Source organism: Pelophylax lessonae (assembly GCF_965119305.1).
Source record: "Pelophylax lessonae genome assembly, chromosome: 1".
NCBI classification, from domain to species: domain Eukaryota; kingdom Metazoa; phylum Chordata; class Amphibia; order Anura; family Ranidae; genus Pelophylax; species Pelophylax lessonae.
The window spans coordinates 161,410,990-161,432,193 of record NC_138768.1 but is presented as its reverse complement, the minus strand read 5'-3'; the positions used below and the strand labels follow the sequence as shown (position 1 = coordinate 161,432,193).

At 41.3% G+C, this 21,204-nt stretch overlaps 1 protein-coding gene across 6 annotated transcripts in view; it reads left to right on the top strand.

The window, feature by feature from the left end:
• The window catches only part of MCTP1 (multiple C2 and transmembrane domain containing 1), a 1,122,980-nt gene that overhangs the window by 568,031 nt on the left and 533,745 nt on the right, over positions 1 to 21,204 (top strand). For all 6 annotated transcript variants that reach the window (XM_082247658.1, XM_082247657.1, XM_082247659.1 and 3 more), the window contains 2 exons: positions 389 to 559; positions 1,626 to 1,756. In XM_082247658.1, coding sequence (XP_082103784.1) covers positions 389 to 559; positions 1,626 to 1,756 — 302 coding nt within the window. The remainder of the gene's footprint in view (positions 1 to 388; positions 560 to 1,625; positions 1,757 to 21,204) is intronic.

Here is a 21,204-nt window from a genome sequence, read left to right as displayed (position 1 = left end):
AACATTGGCTATGTTGGGGAAATCACTGAAGGTGCAGGGGTGCAAAAAGTTGTCAAGGGTGCAAACCTCTCTTCTCTTTCATTGTTACTGGATAAAAACAGTCCATTTATGACCAACATAGGAAATCATTTCTCCCCTTTCTTGGCTACAACTGTGTGACAGTGAGCTGCATGAACATTAGTAAGGATGACATTTCCAGTTTACTCTTTTCAAGAACCTCTTCATATCCTAAACTGTTCAGAATGTATACCAGATACAGGTCTCAATTTCTAAGATAGACTACAAGAATGAAAGTGATTCCAAGTACAACTGGGATATGACTAAAATGGAACAAGAAGTCAGGTCAAAAAGTACCGTAGTTAACTTTTTTTTCTCTCGTGTCATTTAGTTTCAGACCCAGAGCTTAAGAATATCAGACCCGCACCGAAAATCCCACTTATGGAGAGGAGTCGTGAGCATCACACTTATTGAGGGGCAGGATCTCAAAGCCATGGATGCTAATGGATTAAGTGACCCTTATGTGAAATTCCGGCTAGGACATCAAAAATACAAAAGCAAGGTAACTGGTTTTCATGTGTTTTTTGTGTAAAAATAAAGAATGTTGTTATTAGACTCTTCCATTAGGTGTGGTTTAAGAGAATGAAGGGGCTAAGTTGGAGATAAGATGTGTGGGCCTAATGTATGTATCCTTTGGGATAAGAGTATAAGCAAAATGTAGGTACATTTTTATGGCTTGTGGTTAAATAGTGGTAGACAGTTTTAGGCTTTCTATCAACAGAACAGCAGCCACCACTAAAATGATCACTCCCATAGCAAAAAAAAACCTTTTAAACAGAGACGCCAAGAAATATATATGTTGATAAGTGGTGTGTGTAGAGGGTCTGAAGAGTGGGTCTAACACGTGCTATAGTTTATTACAGGTGGATTATTCATATTGTTTATCTTAAAAAGGGAAGATGTCCCTATTTCCAAGTCCATTACAAAAGACTGTTAAAGATGTCCAGCTTGTTATAAGAGACTCTTAGTGAACTGAGAGAACATTAGTAACCATAATTAGGATACTGGGAGGCAGTTGAATATTAACTTGTCATCGGTCCCCGTCACTATATGATGGGGAAACTACTAGTCAGCTTTCACATAGAGAACCTATTTACAAAACACTAACTGGATGGAAGTCACATACTTCCATGCTTGGTGCATGAATTTGGGCTGTCATTTTTGTATTAGAGTAATCGCTATGATTATTAGCTCCATCTAGTGGCCAAAATGAATTATATTTTCTCATTGGGGTATTTCAGAGAACTATACCCCATTCTGGCCACTTGCAGGAGCTTACGGCCATAGGAATTACTATAATAGAGAAATGATGGCCAAAATTCATTCATTGTGCAATAAATGTGTGTGATTTATGTCCAACAAATGTTTTATAGATAGGCCTTATAGCATTAGTGGTGTGTTTAATTGTATTTATTTAATAAGGATTACTGATATAGGCTGATATTTTTTACGTGGAAAAAGGGTAGCATAATTAATGTATCCACACTGTATTGATAACCTATAGTATAAAAATTCTAACTTATACGACATAAAAAAATCTTCACCACATTTTCATTGTCTCCTTTTAGACTCTTCCAAAGACCCTGAACCCTCAGTGGAGGGAGCAGTTTACAATGCATCTCTTCGAGGAACATGGAGGTGTAATTGACATCACAGTATGGGATAAAGATGCAGGCAAAAGAGATGACTTTATTGGAAGGTAGGAAACTGCAAGAAAGAGAAAAATGCTTGTACCTGGTTATCTTTGTTCCTATAATTGCATCTTAAATAAAGGCCAATAAAATTCACATTTTAGCCAGCAGATGTCATATTTTACCTTATTCTGGAAAAAAGGTTTCCTCTGGTATTATGTGATACCTCAAAATATGACTGCTAAAATATGACTTCACTGAATGCCTAAAATAATCTTCTCATAGGCTTGCAAAAAATATATATATTTTGCACCCAGCTAAACACATATATTAATAGATAGATAGATAGATAGATAGATAGATAGATAGATAGATAGATAGATAGATAGATAGATAGATAGATAGATAGATAGATAGATAGATAGATAGATAGATTGATTTGTAATCACACCCTAGGTTTTGGGGCTTCCAGGGCACTGATAATAAACTGAAGCAATGTACCGGCAGATGGTAGTGCATGGTTTAGTGTCTGTGGGACCAGAGGCAGGAAAAAGGAAAAAATAATCGAGGACCTTCCACTGTGCATGCAATCAAAGTTACTTGCACAAACTTCAAATCCCCCTCCCCCCCCCCCCCACACACACACACACACGCCTATAAAAAGAGAAAAAAAATCCCGCAATTATTGATGGTGAGTGACACTTTAACCCTTCCCCTACACAGGGTGATGGGGCAAGCCTTTTTTCCCCAGCGGTGCACTCTCTGTTCAGCCCCTCCGTCCAGCTCAGCCCTTCTCAACTGTGCACGTGCACAAGATGGGGGCAGGTAGGCTACACTCTTAGCTGCTGGGTGAAAGCGGAGGGTTAGTATATGAATTTGGAAGTCAGAGGGCCTTCTGGGTTTCCTCTTTCACATACAAGCCCACCCAGGGCCGCTGATAGGGGAGGACCACCAGTCCTCTTGTAGGGGGCCTGGACACAGGGGGGCCCCAACAGCACGGGGAATTGGTGCAGTTGGGCATAGCGGTAATTACAAAGGAAGCCCTGTGCAACCGCTAAAAGGAAGTTTCTCCCACTCCTGCTAGCTTTCAGCTACCGCAGGGAGAGACACAGACACAGGGCATCATTCCTATAATTGCTTCTCCAGCACAGATCCCCATCCCTGTTCTGCCGTCTTCTGATCTCTTCTCGTGTGCCCCCCTTTCACTGTGAAGCCCCCCCCCCCTCTGCAGCACTGCAGGCTTCCCGGTCCTGTAAAAAAATAGCAAGTTGTAAAGAAAAGCCTGCCTGCCCCTGCCTTATGCAGCTGGGAGCAACTTGGAGGATCTTGGTGCCCGTTGGGAGTGCTTGTGGGCCCCAGGTAAACTTTCGCATCGGGGCCCACAAGCTTCAAGTTACGTCCCTGAGTTAAGCCATACCTTCTAACACTGAGCACTGTATTTCCACAGACCTGAAAGCATACTACATTCCCCATGAGTGTGTTATCAGGTCACTGAGAGGAGTGATTGGCTGTAAACAAACAGGAGGGGCCAGGAGGCTGGTGACCCAGGATTGGCAGGATGCTTTGGGGTTGTGTCTCGTGCGTATGTTGGAGGAGAGGGGAACAGGGAACTCTGCTGAAAAAAAGCTGTTTGAGACACAGGAATAGAGCTTGCACAGACAAGTGGCAACGCTGTACAGGGAAAATCAGTCTGCAGGTTGTTGCCACTGTGAATGATGAATGCAAGCTACCAACAGGAACACCAGGTATTTATTGGAATGGTTTTACAGCAAGAGAAGCACACAGAAATAGACTATTTGATTTGGGAGCCTCTATTGCAAAAACACTTTTTTGAGCAAAGTTTTTCACTTTGATGTCATCTGCTGTGGTAAAAGAAATCAGTAAATGTAAATAAAGCTGTAACTCGACCACTACAGCATTTTGTTTTATTGCTGTCTCTGTCCCTGTGTGTGAGATTTCCCCTCACATCCTGTTTTTTTCACTGGTGTTAGACAAAACAGAGAGTCAGCGAAAATCAACTAACGCTTTTACTAGAAGAGCTTGAAAAGGTTTTTCAGGTTTTTTGACTATCTGTGTCTCCATTGGGAAATTTCCCCCCACTTCCTGTTCAGGTGATGGGTGTCACAACAGGAATTGTAATACAATATGTTTACTAGGGACATGGAAGGGGGGATAGCGCACTGCATAAATTGTTGGGAGTGGCTAAACTGCAATAAAACAGTGGACGTGTCTTAAAGGGGCATTGTTAAATACTAGGAATGTGTTATGTACAGAATGCAGAGTTCAGCAGTGCAGAGTACAGAGTTCAGGAGTGCGTTATGTACAGAGTGCAGAGTTCAGGAGTGCGTTAAGTACAGAGTGCAGGGTTCAAGGGTTCATTATGTACAGAGTTCAATATTGTACTACACACAAAGTGCAGGGTTAAAGAGAGCACTGCGTACAGAGTGCAGGGTTCAGGAGTGTGCTGCACAGGGAGTGCAGAGTTCAGAAGTGTGCTATATACAGATTGCAGGGTTTAGGATTGCATTACATACAAAGTGCAGAGTTCAGGAGTGAATTACATGCAGAGTGCAGATTTCAGTTACGTACAGTTCAGCTATGTAAAAAGATCAGGGTTCAAGTACACTATGTACAGAGTGCAGAGTTCAGGATTATGCTATGTATAGAGTGGAGGATTCAGGGGTGTGCTGTGTAACGAGTTCATGGTTCAAGAGTGTGCTTTGTACAAAGTGCATAGTTCAGGAGTGCACTGTGTACAGATTATGGTGTTTTATCACTGCAGCTGTCACTGGGCAGTGGCATGCATAGAAAAAACAGCTAAACTAGCTGCAGACACACAGCACCAGTGCCTACTACATTCCTCACAATTATCACCCTTGTGTGCCTCTCTGCCACATTAACACCTTGCCCCCCTGCCATCTTAACATATTGGCACACTGTCCCTTTTCCACTTTGCACCCTTCCCTCCTTAACACATTCCTGACATCCCAAAACATCCCGCTAGCTCCCCCCCCCCCTTCCTTACACATAGTTTGAAACAAACTACTGGTGGTTGCATTTTTTCCAGGCAGGATCTCTGAGGCTGGACCGTGAGCTCCCTTCCTGCCTGCACATGTCATCAGAAGCTGGCTTTCTGCAGTCAGCACTAGAGAGCATTAAGCGAGAGCCTTGTTGAATGCTGGGGTAAATTGAAGGGGAAGGGAGGGTGGCAAAACTTCCATGGAGCCACATGAGCTAGACTTTTGTGTTTACAAGTGACAGTAGTAAGCAGGAAGCACAGGGCTGGCACTGGACAGAGTTCTACCACATTTTGGATAGAAAAAAAGCCCTTAGTGTAACTTAGAGTGTACATGTTACTTTTATTTTGTGTTATTGTCTTTGCTATTCTTCTGCATTCCTGTCATCAGCTAAAGTTTTACTGAAGATACTCATTGTTATGGTATGTAAATTGTCAGGCATGTGTATAAATTTATATACTGTATATCTTTATTTTATTATTCTCAAGAAAACTTACATTGACACAACAATTACATGGTACCTCCAATGTACCAGGTAACCACCAGTGAAATGTGATAAACTGTGGAGGCCTAGACAATACAATCTTATGATTTATATATGGCGTGATATTATCATAAAACATTGCTTCCATAAAGTACATTGCAGATTGTGAAATAGAGCAACTCATTTAAAGAACATAGTTCATTTTGTTTTATTTGAAGATAAATGTAAAATTCAAGGTTATCAGATTGTCACATTGTAGCATATGAAATCATGCATTATGCTAAAATAATCACCCCTTCCTGTCTCTCTCAGTATGTCAGTGCTGAAGGTACAGTAGTTAGGTGTGCACGGAATGGCAATGAATGTAGAGGGCCAGCACAGAATACTTATACAGGGTGCATTACATGCATAAATGGCAAGGATTATTGTTTTTAAGGCTCTCTGGATAGCGGTAAAGGTCTACAAAAGAAAGCTATGGGACTAGTTTGGGTCAATGTGTTTTTTTTTTTATTTAAAAACATTAACAGTCTATTCTACCTAAAATTGATATTTTAGTTTAGAGCAGATATTAAATACTTAAAGTGATTGTAAAGGCTTTTTTTTTTTCATTTAAATAAAATAGATGTTATACTTACCTGCTCTATGCAATGGTATTGCACAGAATGGTCCCTTACCTCCTCTTTTGGAGTCCTCCACCACTCTCTCTGCTCTTTCCTATTCTTCCTAATGCCCCTTCAGTAAGCCAGTAGCTAAGGGGACGCCCGTACATGCATGCTCCCAAGCCAGGCTGTGTGAGTCCATAGGCATACAAAGCATGGCTTGCCACGCTCTCCACTCCCTCCATAAAGGATTTGACTGGCAACAACAGGAACTCTTTGCCTTCTGTGTCCTGTGAGACTAGAAAGAGAAGGAGCAAAGCTGCAGAGAGGACAGCACTAGTAAGTAGTGAGAGGAGGAAGGTAACTGTTTAGGAACAGGGGCTTAGGGGGGGGGGGGTGCAGGTAGTGGAGCATTTTTTACCTTTAGGCAGGGAATGTATTAAGGGTAAAAATGTTTAAACTTTAGAACCACTTTAAACTACCTAACCATTTCTTATACCTTATGGGGTAGATTTTGTGTTTTTAGATGTCCACTAATGTCCCTGCCGTTACAAGGGATTGCTACTCACTTTAAAGCCAGGAGCATTGTCAGCGAGACCTCACTGCTAGAGTCCCCAATACATATTAGAAGCCAGCAGTTTAAGCCCACCTGACTCAAATGACTTAAATATTAAATAGACCAAGTATTTAAGGCAAAACTAAATGCTAAAATGAAGAAAAACTGGGAGCAGGCAGGCTCATTATTGCAGAAGAGGCATGTAATGTCTCTTCTGCAAATAAATAAATAAACCTACTGTACCTTCCTGCTCGGAGTCTTCTTTAAAATGTGCTCTGAGCTGCACATGTGCAGCTCAGTTTACAGTTCACCACAGTGCATGTGTAGCTCGAGCGGCACTACAGGGGTGCGCCAGGAATGGGCTATAGCAATCTTAGCGGCCGTGAACACAAAGGCTATAAGGCGTTTTTTCGTGTTTGGAGACCCCCTCAACCGGTTTACCCAAAAGGGCTCTTTCTCCTTTTTAATGCAAAGGAACCCTTGAAATACTTGTTGGGTCTCAGGGAGCTCCAGTTATTATAGTTGGAGTCCATGGTACATTGGCTTGAACAAATAAAGAATATGGCATACTTAAAGGGTAACTTCACTTTTGTGGGCAAAAAAAAAGCAAATAAAGAAAAAATAATATAACTTATACAATTGCAACACAAGTCATATTGTAATTGAATGTAATTAAAAATTGCCTTTCCTTTTCAATCTGCAGCCACTGTAATTTTCTGAAAATGCAATGCAATATGGCTACCTCAAGGTGTTCTGTACACAGAATGTGTACTGACCACAACCCAGATATGTAATTTCCTGATTGTTTGATTGGCTCACAGATTTTCCCCAGAAGACTGCACTAAGATACAAGTAAAGAAAAATAAAATAAAAATGGCGCCTCCTATAAAACTTGCTAATTAACCTAGTCTGCAGCTGCCATACATTTTGAGGGGCTAGCTTAAGTACCAATGTGTGCCCACATGAAAAACAGCATATACATATAATAAACAAAAACAGTGCTGTTGCTATAACAATATGTGACTGCTCTGTATTCAAATGTAATCCAGACTGTCCTTAGTAAAATTTCTTTAAACACCACGTGCATATTAGTTCTCTGTATTCTTCTTAAAAAGTGCTCCTTTTTTGTGCTCCTCCACGTTAAGTAAGGGGGCCACTCACCAGATGATTTAGGCCACCAGGACCCTCACAGCTTTTATGGAACTCCTTCACTTTAGGGGAGACTCCGCTTACATCCAATACCACCAGTTTGGATAGCCAAATGCCACTGGGCCACCAAGGGCCTCACAGCTTTAAATGGATCTCCTTAGTATCAGATTAGGTTCAGTATCATCAGCAGAAATGTCCCAGAATAAAAAGCAAACCAAATAATCATGCAGTAAGTTTATTTAAAAGTGGTCACATATGCCATAAAACTCACATTTATGTGTGCCAAAAAGCGGCACCCACTATGAATCGCCTGGTACAGTACAATCTTTACCGTTCGGGATCAGAGACCGCGTGCGTTCCACCTGAAACGAATGTGACGAAACCGGAAGTATCACAGCTACAATGGACCTCAATGCATTTCACCGGAAGGTGTCATCAGGAAGTCGTATAGCGATCATATTTCCTGTGTCTATTATATCCCCTTTTGGCTTCCCATTGGTTGATGTATCGCTATGTAATCAATAATCGATCACATAATTGGATCCGAGGATGTGTATTTAACAATTAGCTCCACTGGGTTTTTTCCATATAGTAGTAGGAGTGACACAATCTCAAGATTGTACCAGACCACATGACTCAGACGATGGGAAAGCAGGAAGTGTTACTCCTACTACTGTTTGGAAAAAAAACAGCGGAGCTAACTGTTAAATACAGATTCCATGCATCTCATGCAACAAAAATGTCATTTTTGGTGGAATATTCCCAATAGGAACACATCTAAAGGGAAGCAGGCCCATCAGATTTCCTCATTAGTGCTCTGCAGGTACCGCAGCTGATTGATAATTATAAAACCACTCCCGATAGATTCATTTTCCTACAGGGGCACAGAGAAACACACAGGGATTTCTTCAGAATAACAAAAGCTAGGAATCTGCAGCAAAGGTTGTTATAATCCTTGCAATGTACATAGATCACCCAGAGAGGTATGTTTTTTTGCCAAAAAAGTGGAGTTACGCTTTAAACTATCTGACTCAGGGCTTCTGTAACAACCCTGTTTTAAAGTGGTTGTAAATCCTCCCATATACCCATTGAAGTCACTGGCCTCAAATGATGCACAGAGATTAAACAAATCATCCTACATTTTACTTGTTTATCTGCAATCTTCTCTTGTCCACAACCCTTCAAAAGAGCAGATTTGTGATAAAATCCTTCTGCATCTGTGAAGAGCAGAGAGGAGAGGGTGGAGAGCTTCAGTTACAGCTCTTATACAGAGTGGGAGAGCTAATTGGAGGAAAGGTACACACCCCCCTCCACATAGGTAGAGGAACATGCAGAGTTGTATGCTGAATAGTCAAGCTGTGTGCTTATCTCCCTCCCCATCAAAATGTATCTTATGTGTCGGGAAAACTTCTCAGAAGGGACTCATGCTGATAACAGAGGAAGGAAGCACCAGAGAGAAACAACACTTAGAGCTTTGGAGAGAGATAAGTAAACACAGATATATACGCATTGTTCAAATTTCATGACTTGGGTTTACAACCAGTTTAAAGCTCCGTGTACACGGGACGTTAGAAAAATGTGCTGCAAAGCTAGTTCTGACGCCGGGAAAAAGCAGCTGTTAAACATGCTTTCAGTAGCTTTTTCCATTTGCGATATTGCACGTTTGGCCACGTTGCTTTTAGCACCGTTTTTTCTGCCTCCATTCAAAATCAATGGTTCCCTATGGAAGCCTATTGATTTGAATGGAAGTCGCACCGCAAGTCGGATGAGGATGATCCGACTTGCGGCGCGACTTGCGCTGTGAGAATCTTGAGGGGGAACTCCATGCCAAAAATGGGAAAAAAATGCGTGGGGGTTCCCCCCAGGTTCCAAACCAGGCCCTTCGGGTCTGGTATGGAATTTGAGGGTAGCCCCATGCCAAAAAAATGGCGTGGGGTCCCCCCCAAAATCCATACCAGACCCTTATCCGAGCATGCAGCCCGGTAGGGCAGGAAGGGGGAGTGGACGAGCGAGCGGCCCCACCCCCCCTGGACCATACCAGGCCACATGCCCTCAACATGGGGGGTGTGTTGGTGCTTTGGGACAGGGGGAGCTCTGCACCCCCCACTCCAAAGCACCTTGCCCCCATGTTGATGAGGTTGATGAGGACAAGGGCCTCATCCCCACAACCCTGGCCGGTGGTTGTGGGGGTCTGCGGGCAGGGGGCTCATCGGAATCTGAAAGCCCCCTTTAACAAGGGGGCCCCCCAGATCCCGGACCCCCTCCCTATGTGAATGGGTATGGGGTACACTGTACCCCTACCCATTCACCCCATAAAAGGCAGTGTATGTAAATAACGACAGGAGACGTTTTGGAAAGTTTATTAAAAATCTTCATCTGTTCTTCTCTGCTCTGGTCTTCTCCCTCTCCTGGTCTTCTGGTGTTCTGCTCCTTTGCTGTCCGCTCTTCTGCTCTTTTGCTGTCCGCTCTTCTGCTCTTTTGCCCTCGGCTCTTCTCTTCTTCTTCCTCTGGTCCTCCTCCGACGATGTCTTCGGTGATTATGTCGGTCTCCGGTCTCTGCAGCTTGTTATATAGCCATTGTGGGCGTGGAGTTCCCCCTCAAGATTCTCACAGCGCAAGTCGCGCCACAAGTCGGATCATCCTGATCCGACTTGCGGTGCGACTTCCATTCAAATCAATAGGCTCCCATAGGGAACCATTGATTTTGAATGGAAGAAAAAAAAACGTATAACGTGGCTGAATATACGTTCATCATGTTCGGTCACGTTTGGTCACGTTCGGCTACGTTTCTGCTTTTGAAACGCCGGGAAACACACGTTCGAACGCAAATAATTGCGTTCCAAAAAACGTCCCTGAACTCAACTGCCTGCAAATGACTGTAAACGACCTGGTGTACATGGACAGATAAGATAAAATGTAGATGGGTTCAGGGGCTTCTGAAAAAAACGTCCAACTGCTCCTAAACGGCCATTTACAACGTCCCGTGTACATGGAGCCTAAGTCAAAATAATCAAAGCAAAAAAATTAAATAAAATAATAATGGCCAGAAAATATACTAGGGTTTCCACACATTAGTGATACTTGGAAAGTGTCCCCTTACATGTGTGGTAGGTGAAGAGCTTCCTTAGTCATCCAGGCCTCCAAAGAAGACTGCAGAAAGACAGGTACGTTTATTTGCAATGCATTTCTTGTCTGCAGTAAAAAGGCTGCTTGCTCATAGTTTTTGAAAGAGGGACTTTAATTCTGCACTAAACCCCCACAGCAGTCCCTTCCAACTTTACCCGCCAGAGCAGTGGCAGCTGCTGCCATAGACTGGTGATCCTCACCCAGTGCAGCCATCTGTTCATCCCATGCCTATGGTCTGCTTTATTTCTAAAGCTCAGCTAATAAAAAGTATTGCTCCATAAACAAATAAAACATTCTAACAAATGCTAATTATGTCACCAGGAATTAAACCACAAAGTGTGTTTTATTTCACCTAAGGAAATATTGTGTCATAAGAAGTGATTAAAGCTTCCAGCACTGTAGAGAAGGAAATGGAAATGTCATTAAGATTAAAATATCAAGTGGAGGTGAAATGATGGCAATCTCTTTGTGATTATTTAATGCTCCTGACATCTGCATTTCTGTGTCCATATTGTGCTTGCACTACCTTGCTATAATCAAGTGATAGATCCATGGGAGTGTTATGCCTTTATGTAGAGTGGTAATGTGGGATAAATTGCCTTCTGACATATGTGGTAAATGGGAACCTGATGTGACTGAACCTGGGGGATAATCCTGTGTCATGCAATTTTGATTTCAATGCAGTTATTTTCATTGCACTATGGATAGATTTATGGTAGAACTTATTGCTGTGAAAATATGCATGTTGATCTTTAAAATGAGATTGATTTGGTTTGTCTGTTCAGTCCATGTGACCATGTCCATTTTTTTTTTTTCTACGATGTGTGATATTGTTTTTTTTTTTTTTTTTTTATAGCAGTATATGCATTTTTAATACTTATAGTGAAATATTATATGTATATGCTTGTTGAAATGATTACAATAATTTTAATTTATATGCAAAATTTGTGCACAAATTATGTTTTCTTATTTGTAGACCATGTGAGTTTAGCTTAATGTAAAGGATTTCTTGATGGTGATAATGTTTTAACCACTTAAGCCCCAGAAGATTTTACCCCCTTCCTGACCAGGGGGTATTTTGCGATTCGGCACTGCATGAATTTAACGGACAATTGCGCGGTCGTGCGACGCTGTACCTAAACGAATTTGATGTCCTTTTTTTTCCCACAAACAGAGCTTTCTTTTGGTGGTATTTGATCACCTGTGCGATTTTTTGATCATGCGCTATAAACAAAAAAAGAGCGTCAATTTTGCAAAAATAACAATATTTTTCACATTTTTTTATATGAAATTCCCCCCAAAAAAATGTAAAAATCGAAATTTTTTAACATTTTCAGACAATTTGTTTTATGCTACATATGTTTGGTAAAAAAAAATCACAAAAAGCGTATTTTGATTGGTATACGCAAAAGTTATCGCGTTTACTAACAAAGGGAAAGATTTTTGTAATTTTTGTTGTTTTTTTTTTAACGCGTAATGGCGGCGATCTGCGATTTTTTTGTGGTACTGCGACATTGCGGCGGACAGATCGGACCCTTGACTGACATTTTTGACACTTTTGGGGTTACCAGTGACATTTCTACAGTAATCAGTGCTATACATATGCACTGTTACTGTAAAATTACACTGGCAGTGAAGGGGTTAACTTTATTTGAGAGGGAGGGGCTGTGTGTGTCCCTAGGGGCGTGATTCTAACTGTGATTGGCTGTGGCTTGAGCTGTAGGAACAATGATCAACGGTCCTACATAGTAGAACCGTATGATCATTGTTTCTACACAGGGGAGAATGACAGGCGGCTTGTTTACACTAGCCGGCTGCCTTTCTCCCTCTCCCCCAACGATCGCCGAGTGACCGGCAGACATCGGGTCCGCCGGTCACACGCGCTGGGGGGTCCGTGACCGCGCCGGCAGCGGCGCACGCTCGCTCCCCAGAGCCTCACAGGCTAGTGACGTATATATATGTCACTTTGCCTGTGAGGGGCTGACCGCTGCAGTATATCTACTTGCGGCGGTCGGCAAGTGGTTAAGGAAAACCTGTCATGAGACCTCACTATAAATGTTTTTATACTTGTATAATAGAGAATAATATCTACTTTCAGTCTGCAGCAAAGTTTCTTTAAAAATGTCCTTTAAATAAATTTACTGAGGTATGTAAGTTTTTCAGGGATCCAACACTTTCTAGAGTGTTGGATCTCTGGTGTGTGGTGTACCTGGTTTATACCTACACCTCAACTTCTGCTTTCCACTCCAAGTTACTTCCTGTCAGCTCCAGTGCTGTAATGGGACATAAGACTGAGGCTGCAATCCGGCTGCCAAAAAGGGGGCAAGGGTTGGCCAGCAAATGCGAATGTACAGCTGTGACAGGATGCCTACAGGAGCTTGTATAAAACATTATAAATGCAATTCAACATGTACAAATATTGCTTTTTCTCCATATTTCGTAAAAATTTCATTTACATGAATGTGGTACCCTCTACTTCTACCCATCTAAGATACTGTTCATCTATTGTATCATATCAATATTACAGATGCCACAGTATTTATGTATCTGTAACTGATGGGAAGATTCTATACACACTTTTTCGGGAGAAATGTAGGTGGTGCGTGTCTGTAATTTAGATTACAGTTATAGCATTGCTACTAAACCATAAGTATTATTTAAAAAAAACATAACACCCAAAAGGGAAATACACTTTATTCTAATCTATTCTAGTCAATTCCTTTCCCATTTTGATATTTTATATTGGATAATAATTATGGTTTAGCAGCAATGCTTTAACTGTTATCTTTTTTTTTGTACATCTACTGACTCTGATATGCTCAAATCCTTTATTCTCACACATAATCTTACTACGGCTTCCTTGGCACAAGAAAGGAGTTCTAAACCTCTAACTACTCTAGGAGGTAAATATGTCCCTTCTGGATATTTGCTGGAGATGTGGAGGGAAGAGGGCCACAGTGTGTCAAATTTAGAGGGAATGTCCACAAAGTAGGACCTTCTGGACCAGGGTACTCCACTAGGACATTTCATTAATGATGTCCTTCTATTTCTCTCATAGTATAAAGGAACTTCTCAGTTTCTTCCTTTTAGCAGCCTTAGCAGTTATCCCTACATATCTTGTGTATGCCAATCCATAGCTGAGTGGGCTAGAGAAATGTGCCATATTATAAGAGTGGAGGGCCTAACTGCTTGAATACATGGTAGATATGAGCTTAATTATCAGACCTGGTGTCCATAACTCCTATATATGGATTCAACCTTTTTCTAAACATTTCTACATAGCCCTGTTCTAATTTAAATTATTTCTTGCCAAAGAAGATGAGATAGCATTTATTCTCATGGGGTGATCCCCCTTACCCTTCTCCTTGTGTCCCAAAGCACATCCAGTACGCCCTGTTCTTTCTTATTCTCCTCCCTCATTCCCATATTACACTATATTACCAAAAGCATTGTTACATCTGCCTTTACACGCACATAAAGTTTAATGGCATCCCAGTCTTAGTCCGTAGGGCTCAATATTGAGTTGGCTCACCCTTTGCAGCTATAACAGCTTTAAATCTTCTGGGAAGGCTGTTGACAAGGTTTAGGAGTGTGTCTAAGGGAATGTTTGACCATTCTTCTAGAAGCGCATTTGCTAGGTTAGGCACTGATGTAGATGAGAAGGCCTGGGTCTCTGCTCTAATTATTCACCAAGGTGTTCTATCGGGTTGAGGTCAGGACTCTGTGTAGGCCAGTCAAGTTCCTCCACCCCAAAGTCACTCATCCATGTCTTTATGGACATTGCTTTGTGCACTGGTTCGCAGTTATGTTGGAACAGGAAGGGGCCATCCCCAAACTGTTCTTACAAAGTTAGGATCGTTAAATTGTCCAAAATGTCTTTGTATGCTGACACCTTAGGAGTTCCCTTCACTGAAATTAAGGGGCCATGCTCAACCCCTGAAAAACAACCCCACACCATAATCCTCCCCTCCACTAAATGATTTGGACCAGTGCACAAACCAAGGTCCATAAAGACATAGATAAGCGAATTTGGGATGGAGGAACTTGACCTCAACCCAATAGAATTTAATCGCCTCTGATGATGTCTTACTGTTGATGAAACGCGTAAGGCGCACGGATACGACGCAAGCACGCACGCCACGCCTCGGCCGTCTTGGTACACCTCTGTTGCCTGTATTGATCTGCTCGCATGTGAGTGTTACTATGTTTTACTCTTTAATAAATGTTTGAACTACTACACGATTGGAGTTCTTTTATCTTTGGAGGTTTGCCTACCTATCTGTGTGTATTAGATCTTGCTGACACTGGGAGAAGGAGGTGACCCGGCCTGACCATGGTTCCTGTGGTAGCTGATTATGATCTACACATTACATGCACATTTGACCGCTCTATAACTTGTGGGTCAAATGCTTCTGGTAAGCAGCCCATTTATCCAGAGCACAGTGGTGAAGTGTTTTCCTCATCCATCATGCCACTTGGTGTGGGAGTCTTCCTATCTCTCTAAAGGACTTTTTAATCAGATTATATGTACCATCTACACCGTCTAAGACCGTGTAATTGGACTACAGTTATCATACATTTTTTGGCTCTGCACCCTTTCTTGTTTTTATTCCTTTGGGTTGCAGTCATATCCATTGGTGCTGGGAGCCTGACTTATATATATTTATATCTATTATTACCGAGCGCAGATATTGTTTCCTTTAGAATTAGAATTTAATGCCTGGCACTTGCCGGCATATTTATTTATATTAATGAATATGCGTTGTTAAGGAGCGGGCGGCCACTCATGTTAAGGAGCGTGTGGCTGCTACATCCTTAACAACCGTTGAGTCATCAGCTGTCAGCGGGGCTACCCGCTGACAGCTGAATGCAAAAAAAAGAATTGCCGGCAAAAAAAAAAGTGAAAAAAATAAAATGGCGTGCCCCACCCCCAATGTATACCAGGCCCTGTCACAAGGGATGTTTACATTCCTTGTGACAGCAATAAAGGTGATCAAAAAAAATAAAAAAAAAATTTTAAAGGACAGTTTAAAAAAGAAAAAAAAAAATTAAACCACCCCGTCCCTCGCGCAGAAGCGAATGCATACGTAAGCTGCACCGCATATGTACACAGTGTTCAAACCACACATGTGAGGTTCCTGTATCGCCAGGATCATTAGAGCCAGAGCAATAATTATAGTACAAGACCCCTTCTGTAATTCTAAACAGGTAACTGTTACATTTTTTTATAGTGTCGCCTATGAAGATTTTTAGGTACCATAGTTTTTTTTCCATTCCACGAGTGTGCGCAGTTTTAAAGCATGACATGTTAGATTTCTATTTATTCAGTGTAACATCATCTTTCACATTATACAAAATTGGGCTAACTTTACTGTTTTTATTTCTTTTTTTAATTCATAAAAGTGTATTTTTTTCCAAAAAATTGCATTTGCAAGCCTGCTGCACAAATACTGTGTGACATAAAATATTGCAAAAATTTTCTAGCAAAAAATACTGATTTTAACTTGTGAGCAACAAATGTCAGAAAAAGGCTTAGGCATGAAGAGGTTAAAGGCTTACTTTTAGGTATTAATCAAAAAGCAGATTTTACTACTGCTTTAATGTCTTGTCAATTAAGCAATAGAGAGGCCAAGGGGGGCACCATGGTTGGGCGTTGCTTAGGGCATTGGTTGTCCATAATCTGGTCCTGACTGGGGTGCAGTTAGGGATTAGTAAGACGTCTTCTTACGTACCCCTAGAAGGTGTTATCTGAACAATCTCACCTTGCCCAGTGACAGGAAGAGCTTGAGGTAAAGTGGATCAAACACTGTGCAATGTGTTGCTGTGGCAACATAAAGGAAATGGAATGGTAGAAAAAAAAGATAAAAGCGGGTTTAATCAACTAGTGTTTTGTGTTATCAATTCTTCCTGGTCCACCTAAATGAGGATGTGGCAGGAGAACGTCCTTTACCTACATTCTTTGTACCAAGAATGTTCCTGTTTTTTCTTCTCACAAAGTTGAGTGGTATGCATTGTGCTTGGGGTGACCACAGCCAGCATATTAGTATAAGTGCAGTATCTAAACAAAACTGAAAGGGCAGCTTAAAGTGTTACTAAACCCACAACAGTAAAATCAGTCTGTATATGCAGTAAAGCATGCTGGTTATACTCACTGTGGAACCTAAGGGGTTAATCCTCCGCATTGTGTACAAAGGCTCTTTGATCCTGTCTTCTCTAATCCCCCCACCCTTCTTCCACAGTCCCCAATCCATCTCCTGATTGTACAGAGCCTTGGGGGCACTCTCTGCACATGCTTAGTTTGGTGTGTATTGCCAGAGAATTTTCTTATCTTGGGAGGGTGCATGTGATCAGCACAGGGCCAATCAACACTATCCAGACAGAGGGTCAGGGGTCCTGCAGCCTCATAGGATAGTCAGAGTAGAATAAAAACTCCTGATACAAGCTTTAACCAGTCACTGTTAGAAGTCACAGGACTGCTATACAGCTGATGAGAAAAGGTGTTTAGCAGTTTATATTTGCTAACATATTTGCATTTCCATGTTCTGTGTACTGTGGGAGACCAGATATAGTGAATGCAGGGTCCTGGGTTTAGTAACATTATAATGTAAAACATGTTAAAAATACATTATTGGTACAACTGCACTTTGGTGGAAACCAGCACTAACGATTACATTTTTCCAGATTCTCAGTAGCCAGGTTCATAAAAGATCAAACCAATATTAAAATAAAGAAAATAATACATATAAAAATATATAGCAATAGCTGTTTTACTGTTGTTTCTATGTGCATGTACAAAATTGTATTTTATGATATGATTACTTAGCTGCAATTATTATCAGCTTTTGTGTCATTCTTGTAAACCCTTATTCTGCATGTCAATTCTTTTGTTCTTTGTTTTTGTTTTTTTGACCTTCTACCTAAATCCACCATCTGCTGAATGTGTCTTTGGATCCTCCTAGTAAATAAGAAGAAAAATACATCAGTAAAGATACAGCTGAATGGAAGCTGACATACCTGTAATCAGGCTCTATCCCACTGTCCTTTGGATTCAATAGAAGAAATTCCTTCATATCAAATCTTAGACGATGAGAACTATTTGACCCACTTAGCCTTTCTATTTCTACTTGAAGCATAATACAGAATCACACAATCTTCACATCTTCATATTTGAGGCTGGAATCTCTATGGAGTACATTTGTGTTTTACCAAAAGGGGCAAACAGAAAGATACACTGCATTATGTCTAAGTGTGTATATATATGACTAATACCATTCGTTTTGTGATCCCTGTGTTTGTAAACATGCTATTTATCCTGACTGTTTTTCTTTTTCCTTCTGTAACATCTACATTTTTTCAAATTATTCCGGATCCTGTTTGTCACACAGTAAAATAGGTATCCTGGGTGTCACAGTCAATTTCTGATGTTATTTTAACCTTTTTACATTCTTGTTCTTGCATATTTTTGTTACTGTGTTATACATTTATGTAGAATAGCCAATAGAGGGAGCTCTGTATTTCATTGCAACTGCTTAAAGGTTAAGATCCACTTTTTTTTCCGAATTCCAGCTCCCTGTGCCAATATACTATCAATGTAGCTTACTTTAATTCTAGAACAGGCATACCTCAGCCTCCATTCTATAGAAAACTCATCCATTGCTTCCTGGTATTCCTCCTGATATTTGGGACAGGAAAACTGTTAGTGTACTAAGGAAGTAGTTTAGCAGCTGGCCACATTAACACACACTTTGCACCTGCCCTCCCCCTCCAGGAGATTGTTCCCACCCACCTCTGTACTCATATGCAATCAATGTCAGTGAGCACCGTTCTCACTGAATAGCCAGTGTCTTCCTCTTCTGATTGATTGTTTTGTACCTTTTTCTTGCATAGATCATTAATTTGGCAGAGCGTGCAGGATCTGAGTGATCACATAGCAGTCTTTGTGGAGCAAAGCTGTAGTACTAAAAACAGTGGAAGCATGTCCCTTGAAGACTGTAAAGCTCACCATACACTATACAATCTGATTGTACAATATCGTTTAGATCTACCATCAACTATGAAGTGCAAGGGCCTGCCTGATTGAATGCAGAGTGGTTTATTATATAGATGTGTCCTCCAATTATATAGTTTTGGTAAATCTAAAGGAGATTGTACAAACAGATTGTAGAGTGTATAGCCAACTTTATATACCTAAAATGAACTAGTTGTGCTTTTGGTGCCAATAATTGATAACAGCACCCCAAATGCAGAAACAAACGGTGCATTTTGTTGAGTGCAAAAATGTGTGACAAACACACAGTAAAAAATTTGCAAATTGCAACGTGCCAAAATATCCCATGGGCTACTTTGCTTTGTTTGTTGATTGACATGGGCTGTCCTATACATGTCACAGAAAAAATGCACCAAAAACTGTGCAATCCCAGTATGTTGTGTGAATGGTGCCTGAAAGTGAAAATTGGTGTGTTTATAGCCTCCCCCTGCCTGTGCTGGCCCTGGATTACAAGAACATTGACAGCCTCCCTCCCATGTACTTGTATAAAGCTGGCCATACACTTTTCAATCTGATTGTACAATCTCTGTACAATTTCCTTTAGATTAAGAAAAACTATGTAATAGGAGAACCCACCTGGGCAGTCTATTCAATTTGTATCAAATCAGGCAGGCCCTTGCACTACATAGGCGATTGTACAATGTATGGCCACCTAAAAGGAAATTGGGTAGAAATAAAACAAGAGGTAGGTGGAGAGTCCTAAAAATGATTATAGGGGGAGCTAAATTAAGAAGTAGGACCTCCCAGGTAGTATTCTCAGAAATACTACCTGTACCCTGAGCCATGCCAGAGAGACAGCAGGATATTAGGGAAGTTAACAAGTGGCTGAAGAGCTGGTGTAGTAAGGAGGGGTTCAGGGATCATGGAGAACTGGATCTACTTCTCAGTCAGCTTTAGTAGGGATAGACTGCACCTAAATGGGGAGGGTGCAGCGGTACTGGGAGAGAAGATGGCCAAAAAGTTAGAGGGGCTTTTAAACTAGGTGAAGGGGGGGAGGGTCCAGATGTACAATTAGCCAGCAGGGAGCAAGGTTCAGCGGGCATTAATGGTAGCATTAGCAGTAGGGTGTCCAGAGATCCAAAACCCAAGGTAGGTAGGCTGACAAATCGAAAGTGCAGCCTCATAACATCTAGCAAGGATTAATATGCAACCAGGCAAAATTACAAGGCTTGTATGCCAATGCTAGAAGTCTGTTCAACAAGATGGGAGAACTGGAGCTGCTAATGCATGAGCAGAGATAGAGAGGATAAAAAAGGGGGAGGGGTATGCCTGTATATTAAGAACAATGTGCAAGTAAATATGAGGGACGATATCACGAATGGAGCTAGGGAGGAGGTAGAATCCCTATGGGTAGAGCTTAAAAGGGAAGATACTGTGGCAAACGTAATATTGGGTGTATGCTATAGGCCCCCCAACCAGAGGGAGGAGGGGGAGTCGGACCTCCTATTACAGCTTGGAATGGCAGCAACGATGAGAAAAGTCAATTATAATGAGGGAGTTTAATTATCCAGATATAGACTGGGCAGAAGGAACCGTGCATTCATCTAAGGCTCGTCCTTTCCTAAATGTTTTGCAGGACAATTTCATGGGTCAGATGGTGAATGCACCATCAAGAAACAATGCTTTACTAGATCTACTGATTACTAACAATACAGACCTGACCACGGGCAACTTAGGAAACATTGACCATAGGGCAGTTAGTTTCAGTGGAAATCATAGAAATAGGAAACACAAGGGAATACAAGGACACTGATTTTCAATTTCCCTAAACTGCACTCTATGCTAGACAATATAAAATGGGATAGAATTCTAGGAACAAAGAACACAGAGGAGAAATGGGTGTGCTTAAGGAACATACTAAATAAAGGGATTGACCAGTGCATTCCAAAGGGGAATACATTTAAAAGAGCTAAAATAAACCCTGGGTGGCTAAACTCCGACATAAAAATGCATATTAAAACTAAAGAAAAGGCCTTCAAAAAATACAAGGCTTAGGGGTCATTGGCAGCATTCCAACATTACAACACACACGCACATAGCGGAAGAGAGTAAAAAAAAAAAAAAAGAAAGAAATTCTTTAAGCATATAAATAGTAAGAAAGTGAGGCCAGAACACATTGACCCCATAAAGGACGAGAAATGGAATCCGGCTACAAAGGACATAGAGAAAGTGAAGGTGCTAAATACATTCTTCTCCTTATTTTTCACAAAAGAATTGGGGGACTACATTAACCCAGCTTGTAATATTAAAGTTAATAACATGTCACAGAAAGCACCCTCATTGTTAGCAGAAGACAGACTCAAAACTAGACTTGAAAAACTTAACATAAATAGGTGCCCGGGACCAGATGGCTTACACCCGAGGGTCCTTAAAGAACTCAGCCAGGTGATAGCAGACCATTGTTCCTAATTTTTATGGATAGTCTACTGACGGGAATGGTACCGGCTGATTGGAAAAAACTTGGAAAACGTGGTACCAATATTTATAAAAGGGCCGAGATATATCCCTGGGATTTACAGGCCGGTTAGCCTAACATCA